Source organism: Salmo salar, chromosome ssa19 (genome assembly GCF_905237065.1).
Source record: "Salmo salar chromosome ssa19, Ssal_v3.1, whole genome shotgun sequence".
Classification (NCBI taxonomy): domain Eukaryota; kingdom Metazoa; phylum Chordata; class Actinopteri; order Salmoniformes; family Salmonidae; genus Salmo; species Salmo salar.
The window spans coordinates 29,068,114-29,085,342 of record NC_059460.1 but is presented as its reverse complement, the minus strand read 5'-3'; the positions used below and the strand labels follow the sequence as shown (position 1 = coordinate 29,085,342).

The 17,229-nt window shown below is 40.9% G+C and overlaps 1 protein-coding gene across 2 annotated transcripts in view; it reads left to right on the top strand.

Annotated features, from left to right (window-relative positions):
- The window catches only part of LOC106578699 (phosphatidate phosphatase LPIN2), a 47,709-nt gene that overhangs the window by 15,846 nt on the left and 14,634 nt on the right, over positions 1 to 17,229 (top strand). For both annotated transcript variants that reach the window (XM_014157809.2, XM_014157807.2), the window contains exon 2: positions 15,940 to 16,140. In XM_014157809.2, coding sequence (XP_014013284.2) covers positions 15,949 to 16,140 — 192 coding nt within the window. In that variant the 5' untranslated portion in view covers positions 15,940 to 15,948. The remainder of the gene's footprint in view (positions 1 to 15,939; positions 16,141 to 17,229) is intronic.

The following is a 17,229-nucleotide window of genomic DNA, read 5'->3' as shown; positions in this document are numbered from 1 at the left end:
GTTTTATAGATACACCTCTCCTGAATCGAACCACGTTGTCCGATTTTCAAAAAGGCTTTACAGCAAAAGCAAAACATTAGATTATGTTAGAGGAGTATATCGTAAAAGTAGCCACATAGCCATTTTCCGACCAACCACATGCATCACAAATAACCAAAAAACAGCTAAATGCAGCACTAACCTTTGACAATCTTCATCAGATGACACTCCTAGGACATCATGTTACACAATACATGCATTCTTTTGTTCGATAAAGTTCATATTTGTATATAAAAACAGCATTTTACATCGGCGCGTGACGTTGACTAACTATTTTCCCTCAAATGCGTCCGGTGAAACAGCGCTACAATTTACTAAATTACTATTCAAAAACATTTTTAAAATGTAATATTGTCATTCTAAGATTTATAGATTAGCATCTCTTGAAAGCACCTGCAATGCCAGATTTAAAAATAACTTTACTGGGTAATCACACTTTGCGATAAAAGGGGATGCGATACTCAGAAAAATAGGCTAGCAATACAGGTCAGCGCCATCTTGGAACAATCACATATCAAATCTAGTCTTGTATACTATTGTCAATAATCCCTTACCTTTGATTATCTTCATCAGAAGGCACTTCCAGGAATCCCAGGTCCACAACAAATGTATTTTCGTTCGAAAAAGTTAATCCTTTATGTCCCAATAGCTTGTTGTTGTTAGCACGTTCTGAAGGCTGCTCCAAAAGTACCGTCGGCCGCGGGACTTCTCTCAACAAAATGCATTTTTTAAAATTTAAGTTCGTTCAAACATGTCAAACGTTGTATAACATAAATCTTTAGTGCCTTTTTCAACCAGAGCTCCAATAACATTCATGGGGGACGATTGCATTGTCTTCCAAAACGTTTCGAAAGGGGAGGGTAGCCAGGGGCGCCGGCGTCATAATGTGATGGCCCTCATGTGACCACGTTCCACAGACTCTCATTCTGTCAGTTTTCACAGTAGAAGGCTCAAACCACTTTGTAAAGACTGGGGACATCTAGTGGAAGCAATAGGAAGTGCTCAATGAACCATAGCTCACGGTGTGATGTATAGGCAAAGTGATGAAGTTGAGTCCGCAATTCAGAATTCCACATCCTGTTATGATCTATCTCGGGGTTTTGACTGCCATATGAGTTATGTTATACTCACAGACACCATTCAAACAGTTTTAGAAACTTTAGGGTGTTTTCTATCCACAAGCATTAATTATATGCATATCCTAGCTTCTCTGTAGCGCCCCCTATCCTAGGCGACCGTCAAGAGGTTATCAAAGGAAAAGTGAGTTTTGTCTTTCTCAGGGAAATATATAAGTGTGCACAATTATTAGGCAACTATTAGTATGCAGAATTATTAGGCAACTAAATTACAAAAATAATTTCTCTCAACTCACTTGTTGATTCTCAATTTTTAGAGTAAGTGTAACAGATAAGTAACACAAAATGACAATTATATAACATTTTTGGCCTTTCAAAAATATTCAGTGACCAATATAGCCACCCTTATTTTCAAGAACTGCCATGAGCCAGCCTTCCGTCCATGGAGTCTGTCAGTTTCTTGATCTGTTCACGATCAATTTTAGCTGAAGCAGCAACCACAGCCTCCCAAATGCTGTTCAAAGAGGTGTATTGTCTTCCCTCACTGTAAATCTCATGTTTGAGAATGGCCCACAAGTTCTCAATAGGATTTAAGTCAGGTGAGGAAGGGGGCCAGGTCGTTATTCAGGCCTCTGAGGCCCTTGCTGGCTAGCCAAGCAGTGGAGTACTTGGATGCATGTGATGGAGCATTGTCCTGCATAAAGATCATGGCCTTCTAGAATGCTGAGGACTTCTCCCTGTACCACTGTTTTGACGAAAGAATCTTCCAGAAACTGGCAGTAGGTTTGGAAGTTGAGTTTCAGTCCATCTTCAACCCGAAAAGGTCCAACTACCTCATTCTCAATGATAGCAGCCCATACCAGTACCCATCCTTCACCTTGCTGGCACCTGACTCAAAGTGGTGCCCTGTGTCCATTACTGATCCAGCCACGGGCCCATCCATTTGGTCCATCAAGAGTCACTTTCATTTCATCTGTCCATAAAACCTTTGAAAAATCTGTCTTCAGGTATTTCTTTGCCCAATCTTGACGCTTCAACTTATGAATCTTATTCAGTGGTGGTCTTGTTTCAGTCTTCTTGACCTTGGCCATGTCTCTGAGCACTTGACGCCTTGTACTTTTGAACACTCCAGGTAGGTTGCAGTTCTGGAATACGGTGGCACTGGAGGATAATGGGTTCCTGGTAGTTTGACGTTTAATTCTTCTCAAGTCTTTTGCAGTTCATTTGCGCCTTTTCTTCCCCATGCGTTTTTTGCGCCCCAGTTGACTATTCGCAACAAAATGTTTAATTGTCTAGTGGTCACGCCTCAATAGTTTAGCTATTTAAAAAGTGGCGCATCCGTCTGAAAGGCATTTTACATTTTGGGCTTTTCAGTGTCAGTTAAATCTCTTTTTTGGCCCATTTTACCTGAGGTAATGAGGCAGTCTAATAATTATGCACACCTTGATATAAGGTGTTATTCACTTTCGCCACACCCTCCCTCATTACACAAATACATATCACCTGAAAATGATTAAATCCAATAAGCATTCAAGTTTATATGTTTTGGAGTTAGAAAATGTGAATAGAAATAATGATAAGATCAGAATACTCACTTGCCTAAATTGTGCACGCAGTATACCGCCCAAGCCTAGCTGACATGTCAGCAGCATACCACCATGCATACCACTGCTGGCTTGCCTCTGAAGCTAAGCAGGGTTGATTCTGGTCGATCCCTGGATGGTAGACCAGAATCTGCTGGAAGTGGTGTTGGAGGGTTGTTGGGGGCACTCTTCCCTCTGGTCTAAGGACATTGCCCTGCGTAGGGTGCTGTCTTTCGGATGAGACGTTAAATGTGTGTCCTAACTCTCTCTGTGGTCATAAAAAATCACTTATCGTAAGAGTAGGGTTGTTAACCCCGGTGTCATGGCTAAATTCCCAACCTGGCCCCATTCCATCATGGCCACCTAATCATCCCCCTCATTCCTAATTGGCATATCACTCCTCACCACTCCATCTGATAGCTGATGTGTGGTGAGCGTTCTGGTTCAAAGATGGTGGACGTACATCACCCAGGTGGGTGCTGCACATTGGTGGTGGATGAGGTGAGTCTCCCCCTTACTCTGTAGAGCGCTTTGAGTACCTCCGTTGGTAGAAAAGCTAAATATACAGTTGGCTCCAAAAGTATTGGAACAGTGACAATTTTGCTTTTGTTTTGGCTTTGTACTCCAGCTTTTTATATTTTAAATGATACAATGTCTGTGGGGTTTGAGTGCAGACTGTCAGCTTTAATTTGGCAGTATTTTCATCCACATCAGATGAACTGTTTAGAAATTACAGTACTTTTTGTACAAACATAAACTGCTGATGCACAACCAAATTTCGAAATTGCTCCTCGTGTATTATGCTATTCTTAATAGTAAGTTGAGACCCCATCTGAGTTCCTAAACTTTTTTTTGGGGGGGGGGGGGCCCCCTAACTGCCAGGGGTTGTTCTAAGCGACCGCTTATGTCGCGTATGCCTAGATCTGGCCCTGTGCTTAAACATGGTTATTGTGTAGTTATGTTATTTTGCCATATTCTGTGTCCTACTTTTGTGTTAATGAAAAGAGGGCAGTTTCAACACATTGAGCGGCTTCACTGCAAGTATATCGTATGTTTTCAATATTCAATAAATAATAAAAAATATATAATTTTGTTTTGGAGTTATGCCTTGGCATTGACCTCTACTGCGTGTGTGTTCGCTGTACTGTGTACCTTTTTATATATGTGTTCATCATGCTTTTTTTTTTATCCATCAAATCACTCTTCTACAGTGGAACATGTAAATGAATGGGCCCAAAAGCATCCAGATCAGCAAAATCCTCCCCAAACAAAATAGCTTTTTAAGTGCCAATGTTACTGTTGGCTTTTGGTTTTTATTAGTGAACTCTGTGGTACTGTAGCACTGTATGTATGCTTCCCAAATTGCACACTGTTCTCTACATAGTGCACTACTTTTGACCAGGACCCATAGGGATTAGGGTGCCATTTTAGACACATCCTATAGGCCTAACTGACCTCTGTGTTGCAGACAGCAGTAATCTGTGCCCGGGCTGCAGCCACAAGGGACTGCTAAACCCTTTGTCTATAAACTGTATGGGGCAGCAGATAAAACTAAATATTTGCTGAGGTTGTTGTTACCAACAACACAAGTGCCATCAGGTTATTAGAGTTACACGGACAGCATTATGCGATTATCAGGAAACAATATGACCTTACCAGGCCCCTACAGTGGGCGACAGGTAGCCTAGCTGTTAACAGCGTTGGGCCAGTAACTGAAAGGTCACTGCTTTAAATCCCAGAGCCGGCAAGGTGGGAAAATCTGCCATTTTGCCCTTGAGCAAGGCAGGTAACCCCTAACAACAACTGCTCCCCTGGTGCCGTTGACGTGGACATCGATTAAGACAGCCCCCCGCACCTCTGATTCAGAGGGGTTGGGTTAAATGCGGAAGACACATTTTGGTTGAATGCATTCAGTTTTGCAACTGACTAGGTATCCCCTTTACTTCCCTTCCCAGTATAGATTTACACTGAGCACCCCCCCTTTTGCCCTCAAAACGGCCTCAATTCATCATGGACTCTACAAGGTGTAGAAAGCGTTCCACATGGATGCTGGCCAATGTTGACTCCAGTGCTTCCCACAGTTGTGTGAAGTTGGCTGGATGTTCTTTGGGTGGTGGACCATTCTTGATACACATGGGAAACTGTTGAGCGTGAAAAACCCAGCTGCGTTGCATGCAGTTCTTTACACAAACCAGTGCGCCTGGCACCTACTACCATACCCCGCACTTAAATATTTTGTCTTCCCATTCACCCTCTGAATGGCACACGTACACAATCCATGTTTCAATTGTCTCAAGACTTAAAAATCCTTCTTTAACCTGTCCCCTTCATATTCACTGATTGCAGTAGATTTAACAAGTGACATCAATAAGCGATCGTAGCTTTCAATGGATTCACATGGTCAGTCTGTCATGGAAAGAACAAGTGTTCTTAATGTGTTGTACACTCAGTCAATCCCTCTCTACAACTTTTAATATATTTCAATGCCTTTCTGCTCTCGCATTTAGGCCTACACAAACTGGTTAACAACGAATGTATGATTTTGATTTGTTTTACCTGGTGTTAATGGATGAGCCCAGAGTGTTATGCCAGTCGGCTATGAAGAACTCAATATTTTAGGTTCATATGCCATGATGGCCTCTGTAATGCCGCTGGTTATAATGGGTGTGTTCTACAAATTCACTCTCAGATTTTTGTTCCGTTAGTAAATTCAGAGCATTTCGCTCTTGGAGTGTTCGGAGCGTACACTGGAAGCTCTGGTTGAGGATTAGGGTTGAGCCGAGTGTTCTGCACCCGAGCCAACTGGCTAAAGTTGGCTAGCTTGCTAGCTACTTCCAGACACAAATCAGAGAACACCTCACTCTGAACTTTTGACTGTCCCTAGCAGAGCTGGTTAGGCTGTTGTCATGTTATCTAGAGCTTTGGTGACTGAACATTTTTTTTTGCTGACGTTTACTGACACCGGTCATATTCAAAGGGTGTTGAGCCCCTCCTTGTTTGCCTGTTTTGCATGTTATTTTGGCATTAATACGAGTCACATACAGTATCAGTTTGCAAACAATGTAAAAAAAATATATTTTTTTATATATATTTTGTATTTAGTTAATAAAGCTGCATGGTCTCTTTTTTTGGTTTCTTGAGTAAGGCAGCACCAAAATGCATCTGCTTCAGCCTAGCTCAGTGCTTTCTGTGGTGGTGGGTCAGCCAGCAGAAAATACAGAGCGTAGGGGTTGGTAATATTCTCTAGTTGCGCCGTGATTGGCTCAGTGTTCTGTCACTCATGGGGACACTACGTCATCAAAAAATCTATAGGGAGAGTTAGAAAGTTCAAGCCCCTTGGGTGCTGCCATAGAGTTACAGTAGAAGTGCCCATCCAAGAAAGGCTCAAGGTCATTGGTCACAGATAAAAAATTACGTCAAATCACATATCTACAGTAGCTTTGATTGGACTGATCATGTCAACATCTTACTTACAAAATAGAGGTCGACAATACCGATTTATTGGAGGACCAAAAAAGCCGATACCAATTTAATCAGACGATTTTTGTGTGTACATACACATACACACAGACGTGTGTGTAATAATGACAATTACAACAATACTCAATGAACACTTATTTTAACTTAATATAATACATAAGTAAAATCTATTTAGTCTCAAATAAATAATGAAACCTGTTCAATTTGGTTTAAATAATGCAAAAACACAGTGTTGGAGAAGAAAGTAAAAGTGCAATATGTGCCATGTAAAAAAGATACCGTTTAAGTTCCTTGCTCAGAACATGAGAACATATAAAAGCTGGTGGTTCTATATTCCCAGTTCTTCAATATTCCCATTAAGAAGTTTTAGGTTGTAATTATTATAGGAATTATGACGCGTTGACTATTTCTCTCTCTATACCATTTGTATTTCCTATATCTTTGAATATTGGATGTTCTAATAGGCACTTTAGTATTGCCAGCCTAATCTCAGGAGTTGATAGGCTTGAAGTCATAAACAGCGCTGTGAAGCAAGCATTGCTAAGAGCTGCTGGCAAACGTAATAAAGTTAGAATGAATACTTACGAACCTGCTGCCGCCTACCACCGCTCAGACTGCTCTAATTATAATATAATAAACACAGAAATACGAGCCGTTGGTCATTAATATGGTCAAATCCAGAAACTATCATTTGGAAAACAAAACCTTTATTCTGTCAGTGAAATACAGAACCGTTCCGTATTTTATCGAACAGGCGGCAACCCTCAGTCTAGATATTGCTGTTGCATTGCACAACCTTCAATATTATGTCATAATTATGTAATGTTTTGGCAAATTAGTTCGCAACTAGCCAGGCGGCCCAAACTGTTGCATATACTCTGACTTTGTGTGCAATGAACACAAGAGAAGTGACACAATTTCCCTAGTTAATATTGCCTGCTAACATTAATTTCTTTTAACTATATATGCAGGTTTAAAAAAATATACTAATGTGTATTGATTTTAAGAAAGGCATTGATGTTTATGGTTAGGTACATTCATGCAACGATTGTGCTTTTTCCCGAATGTGCTTTTGTTAAATCATCCCCCGTTTGGCGAAGTAGGCTGTGATTCGATGATAAATTAACAGGCACCGTATTGATTATATGCAACGCAGGACAAGCTAGTTAACCTAGTAATATCAACCATGTGTAGTTAACTAGTGATTATGTGAAGATTGATTTGTTTTTTATAAGATAAGTTGGCTCCTTGCTGCACTCGCGTAACAGGTGGTCAGCCTGCCACGCAGTTTCCTCATGGAATGCACTGTAATCGGCGTCCAAAAATACCGATTACTGATTGTTATGAAAACTTGAAATCGGCCCTAATTAATCGGCCATGCCTCTATTACAAATATCATGAATCACATCGACATTCTACTGGCAAATCCTTTTCAATCCTTGTCATATGAAGAGAAATGATAAATAAAACGTATCGGTGCTCATCGGCCATTGGACATAAACATTAAACAACAAGTTGGAAATCGCAAATTGAGCAATGAGTGGTTGGAAGGAATCAGTGACTAACTGCATGCGTTGCAAGCAATCACTATTTTGCTTCCCCTGCTTTTCGGTGGAGAGGGTGTGTAGTCCAAGTCTGGGTTTAAAGCTCTCTTTTCCAAGCTTAAAAGGATGAACATTCACATGCAATACCATGGTCCAGAAAAGGTTGAATACATTGGCCATGCTGTCAATCCAGCATGACTTCTACTGTGTTCAAAACAACTGGGAAATCTCAGACTTCAGTGAGTTCAAGACAACAGGTAACTCTGGGGAAAAAACGAGCTCCAACTGGGGAAAATAACTCGGAACTCCAAGTCGGGAACTCGTGCCTCTTTCTAGAGCTCCGACGTGAAGATCACTGATGTCATGATTAAACCTTGTTTTTTTCAGAGTTCCTAGGTGTCTTGAAAGCACCATAAATCCAGAGAATGTCAGACTTTGATGACAAAATTTGCCCACAAGAAAGACTGTTGTGCCACTTTCCTGTTCACGTGAGCACAGCACAACTGTTTAAAAATGTCTTGTATGCTGCTGCATGAATTATGTAATATACCAGGGAGATATGTATACTGTAGCTAAGAAAGTAATACTAAGTGTATGTTGTGAGGTAAGCTGTTAGTAGCCCATGTGCCTCACTCTAATCATTTGGTCCTTTTCCCCCTCATAATTTAGCCTACTGTTCTGACTTGGTGGTGCATATGTAGTCTACAGCCTGTTTTAGAGAAATGTAATCATCAAATATTGTAAGAGCTTTCATTGTCTGCTTATATGACCCCTTTATTTATCCTATGGTTTTGACTTGGTGTACAGGGAGAATACTGTAAGAACGACCCATGTTCTGAATTCTGTCACTGTACATGTCAAAGTGCTAAACAAATAGTTATATTGACTACGTCCGTCTTAGCTTGCTCATTAATGTCTTAATCAAAATTTACGGATTGCCTCTTATCCGCTCATCGTTTCCTTATGCCATAGTTTGTACATCTAAATGGTCAGTAGAAACCACATTTGTTTAAGCAAGTCAGCCATATCAGCTATGTATTTTAAAAAGGTAGTAAATGAGGCTGAATTAATTTTTCATTGCCAGACAAGGCTCCGCTGATAGCGAGGTGTAACAGTGGTAAAGTGTTGGGACTGCTGTTGGGACTCTGCTGTTGGGACAGCTTTATGTAGGCCTTACCAGATTGTGGGCACAGTTTGTCACCGTTAAAGTGCAATTAATGTATTGTTTAGTGTTGTGTAGTGGCTTTGCTGGCATGCATCCCCAAAAACATTTTAGATTTTGCCCCACCAAGATTTACATGCTAAAATCATCACTGGACCTGTCTAATGAGCAGATACACTGAGCAAAAGCGAAAGCACAGTGGACAGGAAAAACCCTAGAATGAAGAAACCTAGAGAGGAATGTACCGTGTAGAGATTTAAGAGTACATTGGGGGTTTTTGCAGGCAGGATGCTTTTTCTTTCAGTGTCTTGACAAGTTTGATTGCCGGTTGTTGAAGTTTGAATAACGTTAGGGCTATGGCTTTGTTGCTGTGTTTGGTGAGACTAAGCCAAACATGCACTGCATAAAGATTCTGTTTCAGTCCAGTATTTAATTATTTGTCCTCTTTAATGTTAAGGAAAAAATACAAAAAGGCATGCCGAAACTAAAGACTCAAAAACAAAAAAAAGGCTTCAACAAAAGCGAGCAGCCTCATGACCAGCTGGGACACTGACTGTCGATCGCCTTAATTGGTAGCACATGTGCAAATAAAGGCTCAGCAAATTAGACCTGGTTACTGCTGCCATCTGAGGATGGAGTGTTTGTCTATGTCCAAATACTCACCGTAACCCCATATACTAACGTTAGTAACATTTCCATCTCCCTGATAAACATGTTTTTGTGTTGCTTGAACCGCAGCCACATCTAGAGATTTGTGTTTGGTGAAGGTATATAACTGGATCTACACAACCAATGTCTTGGATGTGGTTTCATCTTGACGGAGTACTTTGGAGGTCTGAAACATATGTTGATTTGTAAGTGTAATGTTCTTTTAAATGTGAATCTGTAAGTAACCGCAGCCACATCTAGCGATTTGTGTTTGGTCCCATTTTCCTCTATACAGAATTGGGGACATTTTACCAGTACATTAGGCCTAGCTAACATGGTCTTTACAAATCCCCTGCTAAATCTGAAATGTTCTTTCAGAACTAAATGTTATTTTTCTTTCTCCGTATTATATGAATTCAGACGTTCCATTCTCCATTCAACTTGGTTCAACTGCTCTGATCGTTTGAAACTTTTGTGTTCAGACAGTGAGATTCAAGTTCTAGTTTCCTTACCCATCAACTGGCAGTGGTGCAGCACGGCTCTGTTGTCTTGTGCTTTGTCTTTCTCGTCTGTGTTTGTGGTAAATGAAAGTCGTCACGTTACAATGTGTGAATCATCACTGCATTTCCTGCAACTCATAGATTGATGGGTTTATGGTACGCAAGCTTTGTTTCCTGGATCTACTCGGCAACAGAGATTACCATGTCTTGTGATTGGCTAATCTTTAAACCTTTGACCTGATAGCTTTCAGATGATGATGACCCTTTTGAATCAAGGGGAGATTCTCATTAGGAAAAAGTCTGTCCTCTCCTCGACTCCTCTGTCATCTCTCCTCCGTGACCTGGAAACCGATAAGTGGTTGAGTGCTCGACAAGTGTCAATATGGTTATTAGGTGAACGGAGGAGTCTGCCTCTGTCCTCGATTGCTTCCTCCCGTGGAGTCTCCTCAGCCGAAATCTGCCACACCCCCTTGAATCAGCTGTTGTTTTCTCAGAGGAGAAAAAGCATGCACACATTTCAAAACAATATGTTAATTATCCTTTTATCTCTAAAATTAATTATTACCAATTTACACATTTTGGGATTCTCATTTCATATAAGTGCATTTGTTTCCGTGTTTCTTCTCCTCCACCCTCTCCTCGATTACCTTTGACCTTTTTCAAAGGAGGAGAGGACTGAGGAGTTATCAAAACCAATTGAAAATCTCCCATCTCTTTGCTCAGCAATACAATAGGCAGCCATTTTACCCCTTCAGCCCAGAGAGGATTGGACATCATACAATAATAAATAATTTTACCTTCGCTATGGGCAGTTAATAGTTACACTTCAATTACATATGCATCAAGCTTCTCAGAGTAGGAGTGTTGAACTAGGATCAGCTCTCCCTGTCCTGTCCATCTTATTCAATATGATCTAAAATCAAAACTTATCCCAAATCATCACTCTCACTCTGAGACGCTTGATATCTATGGCCCCAGATTGGAAGTAAAACTGTGTTCTTCCTTGGCTGTGAGCCTCGCTTAAGTCTGTGAATGTGGGCGAGAAAGGCATTCACTACCAACCTACCTCCTCAGTCAGTGTGAACTAGATCACACCTAATGCATTCTAAGTAGGGTAGCAAGCTTTGAGAGGAAGTAGCCTTGTTTTCTAATGCCCACATTCACAGTCAGCTTGGTTGGCCTCGGAGTTTGTGAGGATTTACATTTTTGTGGTCTTCTATTATCGCCACACCACACACCATGTGAACAAAGAGAGCTTAGACAGCATTTTCCTATGGAGTCCCATCTCTGCTCTACTGCACACACACACACACACACACCACACACACACCACACCACACACACACCACACACACAAGGCATGGTTTGAGCATGCACACATTTCATGGTTTGAGCACATAGCATTTTCCTATGGAGTCCCATCTCTGCTCTATTGCACACCACACACACACACCACACTACACCACACCACACCACACACACTACACCACACCCCACACACAAGGCATGGTTTGAGCATGCACACATTTATGGTTTGAGCACACAAGGCATGAGCACTTGTGCTCCTAAGTTGGAAAATGTAGGCATACACAAAGAAACATTTAGGAACACAATGAAAACTATGTTAGGTATTAAAGCGGCAGTCTGTAGTTGAAACAATAACAAAGCAATTCCCCGCCACTGTTTAGTTAAAGGTTAAGGTATGGGGCTGGAGAAATGTAAAGGCACTCAAATTCATAGAAAGAGCTTTGGATGCAAGGCCTGACCATCCATGATATCAATGTTGTAGTTTAAACATGTTTTGAGGCTATACTGTGTTTATTTACATTTTACTTTGTTTACCAGCATTGATAGAACAATGTTATATTTGGCTTCTGTTGGGATACCACAGTTGAACTAAGCTAATTGGCATTTATGGGTTTATATCATACATTTTTAAGTTAAAAAAATGGATGTGGTAACTAGACGTCGACCGATTTTAATCAGAATGGCCGATTTTAATTAGGGTAGATTTCAAGTTTTCATAACAATCGGTAATCAGCATGTTTGGACACCGATTATATTGCAATCCACAAGGAGACTGCGTGGCAGGCTGACCACCTGTTACACGAGGGCAGCAAGGAACCATGGTCATTTGCTATCTAGCATTAAACTTATCTTATAAAAAAAACGATCAATCTTAACAATCACTAGTTAACTACACATGGTTGATGATATTACTAGTTTAACTAGCTTGTCCAGCGTTGCATGTAATCGATGCGGTGCCTGAAACTGTGTCACTTCTCTTGCGTTCAGTGTAAGCATGGGGCGGCAGGTAGCCTAGTGGTTAGAGCGTTGGACTAGTAACCGGAAGGTTGCAAGATTGAATCCCCTGAACAAGGCAATGAATGAATGCTTATGAGCCTGCTGCTGCCTACCACTGCTCTATCAAATCATAGACTTAATTAATAACATAATAAACACACAGAAATATGAGCCTTAGGTCATTAATATGGTCAAATCCGGAAACTATCAACTATCACTAGGCCGTCATTGTAAATAAGAATTTGTTCTTAACTCACTTGCCTAGTTAAATAAGGTAAAATAAAAATAAATAAATAAGCAGAGTCCGGGTATATGCAGCAGTTTAGGTCGCCTGGCTCGTTGCAAACTGTGTGAAGACCATTTCTTACGAACAAAGACCGTAATTAATTTGCCATAATTTTACATAATTATGACATAACATTGAAGGTTGTGCAATGTAACAGCAATATTTAGACTTATGGATGCCATCTGTTAGATAAAATACGGAACGGTTCCGTATTTCACTGAAAGAATAAATGTTTTGTTTTCGAAATGATAGTTTCCGGATTTGACCATATTAATGACCTAAGGCTCGTATTTCTGTGTGTTTATTATGTTATAATTAAGTCAATGATTTGATAGAGCAGTCTGAGCGGTGGTAGGCAGAACCAGGCTCGTAAGCATTCATTCAAACCGCACTTTCCTCAATTTGCCAGCAGCTTTTCGCAATGCTTGAAGCACAGCGCTGTTTATGACTTCAAGCCTATCGACTCCCGAGGTTAGCCAGGCAATACTGTAGTGCCTATAAGAACATCCAATAGTCAAAGGTCTATGAAAAACAAATGGTATAGAGAGAAATAGTCCTATAATTCCTATAATAACTACAACCTAAAACTCCTTACCTGGGAATATTGAAGACTCATGTTAAAAGGAACCACCAGCTTTTATATGTTTTCATGTTCTGAGCAAGGAACTTAAACGTTAGCTTTTTTACATGGCACATATTGCACTTTTACTTTCTTCTCCAACACTGTGTTTTTGCATTATTTAAACCAAATTGAACATGTTTCATTATTTATTTGAGACTAAATTGATTTGATTTATGTATTATATTAAGTTAAAATAAGTGTTCATTGTTCATTCAGTATTGTTGTAATTGTCATTATTACAAATATATCTAAAAAAATTAATACAAAATAAAATTGGCCGATTTGATCGGTATTTGCTTTTTATTGGTCCTCCAATAATCGGTATCGGCGTTGAAAAATCATAATTGGTCGACCTCTAGTAGTTACTGCATATTGCATTTTTTTCAATGATAAAAATATCCAGCAATAACATAATACAGAGTTTAGGAGCACCAGAAAAAAGTATTTTAGATATTGAGAATGAGCTATCAAATCATATCAAACTTTATTTGTCACATGCGCCGAATACAACAGGTGTAGACCTTACTGTGAAATGCTTACTTACAAGCCCTTGACCAACAATCAGTTCAAGAAAGAGCTAAGAAAATATTTACCAAATAAAGTAAAAAGTAACACAATAACTAAATATAGCCTACACAAAAAACAGCTTACATTGGCTCAGCCAATATGAATCCTAGCTACTTTTCAAGCTTATCTCCAACAGAAGGTCTCCCTGTTCCTTTCTTTCTGTGTCACCACATGTTCGTGTACTACTGAGGCTGCGGGACAGCGAAGAAATCATTACAACCATTTTTACCTTGGTGATTTATTTTCTAGGGGCACTGGTGCTCCCACATAAAAATTCCAGGTAGCAAAGCAAAATCTTTAGGAGCATATGCCCCTTAAAATGGTAACAATGTAGAGCCCTGCTTTGGGCCCTGGTCAAAACTAGTGCACTATTTAGGGAATAGTGTGCCATTGGCGATGCATATGGTGACTAATGGGAACCTGGCCTGGGCCCCTGCCATAATGCTGCTGGTGTGATCTGATTCTGAATGCAGCACTGCCATAGAAGGCCTGATTAGTCTGCTGCTGTTAGGGACTCTTTTTGGGAAATGGGACAGATCCTCTGTGTTTAGGGAGCTCCGGAACAACAAGGTTAGTTGAGTCAGTGTCCCAATAGCAAGAAAGTTATTCAGTGCTTATCTTTTCCATTCATTTGGGTTGAAGGTATATAACTGGATCTTCACAACCAATGTTTTGGGACGTGGTTTCATCTTGACAGAGTACTTTGGAGGTCTGAAAACATATGTTGATTTGTAAGTGTAATGTCCTCTTAAACGTGAATCTGTAAGTATTACTCTATGTAACCGCAGCCACATCTAGATATTTGTTTGGTCCCATTTTACCCATACATTAGGCCTAGCTAACATGGTCTTTACACATACATTTTTATTTTATTTAACTAGGCAAGTCAGTTAAGAACAAATTCTTATTTACAATGATGGCCAAACCCAAATGACGCTGAGCCAATTGTGCACTGCCCTATGGGACTCACAATCGCAGCATGATGTGATTCAGTCTGGATTCGAACCAGGGACTTTCGTGTTGCCTCTTGCACTGAGATTCAGTGTCTTAGACCGCTGCACCACTCGGGAGCCCAAATCCCCTGCTGAATCTGAAATGTTCTTTCAGAACAACATTTTATTTTTATTTCTCTGTATTATTTGTATTCAGATGTTCCATTCTCCTTTCAACTTGGTTCAACTGCTCTGATCGTTTGAAACTTTTGGGTTCAGACAGAGTGAGATTCAAGTTTTAATTTCCTTTCCCCTCAACTGGCAGTGGTGCAGCACGGCTCTGTTGTCTTGTGCTTTGTCTTTCTCGTCTGTGTTTGTGGTAAATGAAAGTCGTCACGTTACAATGTGTGAATCATCACTGCATTTCCTGCAACTCATAGATTGATGGGTTTATGGTACGCAAGCTTTGTTTCCTGGATCTACTCGGCAACAGAGATTACCATGTCTTGTGATTGGCTAACCTTAGATCCTTAAACTTTTGACCTGATAGCTTTCAGATGATGATGATGATGATGATGATGACCCTTTTGAATCAAGGGGAGATTCTCATTTAGGAAAAAGTCTGTCCTCTCCTCGACTCCTCTGTCATCTCTCCTCTGTGACCTGGAAACCGATAAGTGGTTGAGTGCTCGACAAGTGTCAATATGGTTATTAGGTGAATGGAGGAGTCTGCCTCTGTCCTCGATTGCTTCCTCCCGTGGAGTCTCTTCAGCCGAAATCTGCCACACCCCCTTGAATCAGCTGTTGTTTTCTCAGAGGAGAAAAAGCATGCACACATTTCAAAACAATATGTTAATTATCCTTTTATCTCTAAAATTAATTATTACCAATTTACACATTTTGGGATTCTCATTTCATATAAGTGCATTTGTTTCCGTGTTTCTTCTCCTCCACCCTCTCCTCGATTACCTTTGACCTTTTTCAAAGGAGGCGAGGAGAGGACGGAAGACAGAGGAGTTATCAAAACCAATTGAGAATCTCCCAAGAATGGCCTATCCCTTTGCTCAGCAATACAGTAGGGAGCCATTTTACCCCTTCAGCTCAGAGAGGATTGGACATCAGACAATAATAAATAATTTGACCTTCATTACTGGCAGTTCATTTGATCTTCACTACTGGCAGTGTGTGATCCACAGGTAGACACCATGAACTACGTGGGCCAGCTGGCAGGCCAGGTGCTGGTGACTGTGAAGGAGCTGTATAAGGGCATCAACCAGGCTACGCTGTCCGGCTGCATCGACGTGGTGGTGGTCAGACAGCCTGACGGGACCTTCCACTGCTCCCCTTTCCATGTACGTTTTGGGAAACTTGGCGTGCTGCGCTCCAAGGAGAAAGTGGTGAGTTTGTGGATAACTGAGGAAGAGAGAATGAGAGGGGTGAGGGTATAGTCAAGCAGAGCTTCCTCAAACTGTAAGCAAAACGCACGTGGCCAAGGATGACCTCACCCCCATATGTCCCAAATGGCACCCTATTTCCTCATACAGTGCACTACTTTTGACCAGGGCCCATGAGACTGGTTAAAAGTGATACATTGTATTAGGAATAGTGTGCTATTTGTGATGCATACCTTGTTGCTGTATTCCCCATTATCTTTGGCCGCTTGATGTCGCCAACCTTTGTCCAGGTCTGTCTTGGCAGTTTAGTATGACAGGGTTGCATGTCTTTGTTACCCTCTGTCACATGCATACCTGACATGCAATTAGGGCCCTTTCATATTGCTGTGTGGAGGTGCTTCTGCCTGACACAGATCCAGGTATTAACCTTCCTCCTGAGAGAGGAGAGTGAATAGGGGGAGGACAACCAGGCTAGCTCATCATCTCTGAGACACGGCGGTTGTATCCCAAATGGCACCCTGTTCCCTATTTAGTGCACTACTTTTGACCAAGACCCATTAGGTCTCTGGTCAAAAGTAGTGCACTAAATAGGGAATAAGATGCCATTTTGGGACGCTGACAGGAACACCTCTATACTGCTTCTGCTACCGTTCGCCTCAGTTACTATGGCAACCCAATTTTAGATTTGTCTCTGCATAGAAAAGAGGAGAGCTGGCCTTTACAGTACAGAGAGGAATGTAATGTAACAGTGTGGGAGGATTGACCCAGCGTCAGGTAGTGGATTTGGTGATGGTGCTATCTTTTATAAGATCCTTTTGGAAACTCGTATAGCTACTGCACTGGTTGCATTATTGATGGACGGAAAACATTTCCCCCTCATCGCATATCTCTTGAGTCAAGTGTCTCTTTATTCTCTTTACAGAAACAGACCATTAATACTCTGTCTGCATCCCAAATAGATGTTTAGCCTGAGCCTCCTCAGCCTGTATGAAGGTCAGACTAAACTAAGGCGGTGTCAGTATCCCTCCTTAGAGCACCTTTTATTTGATTTATTTATTTCACCTTTATTTAACCAGGTAGGCCAGTTGGGAA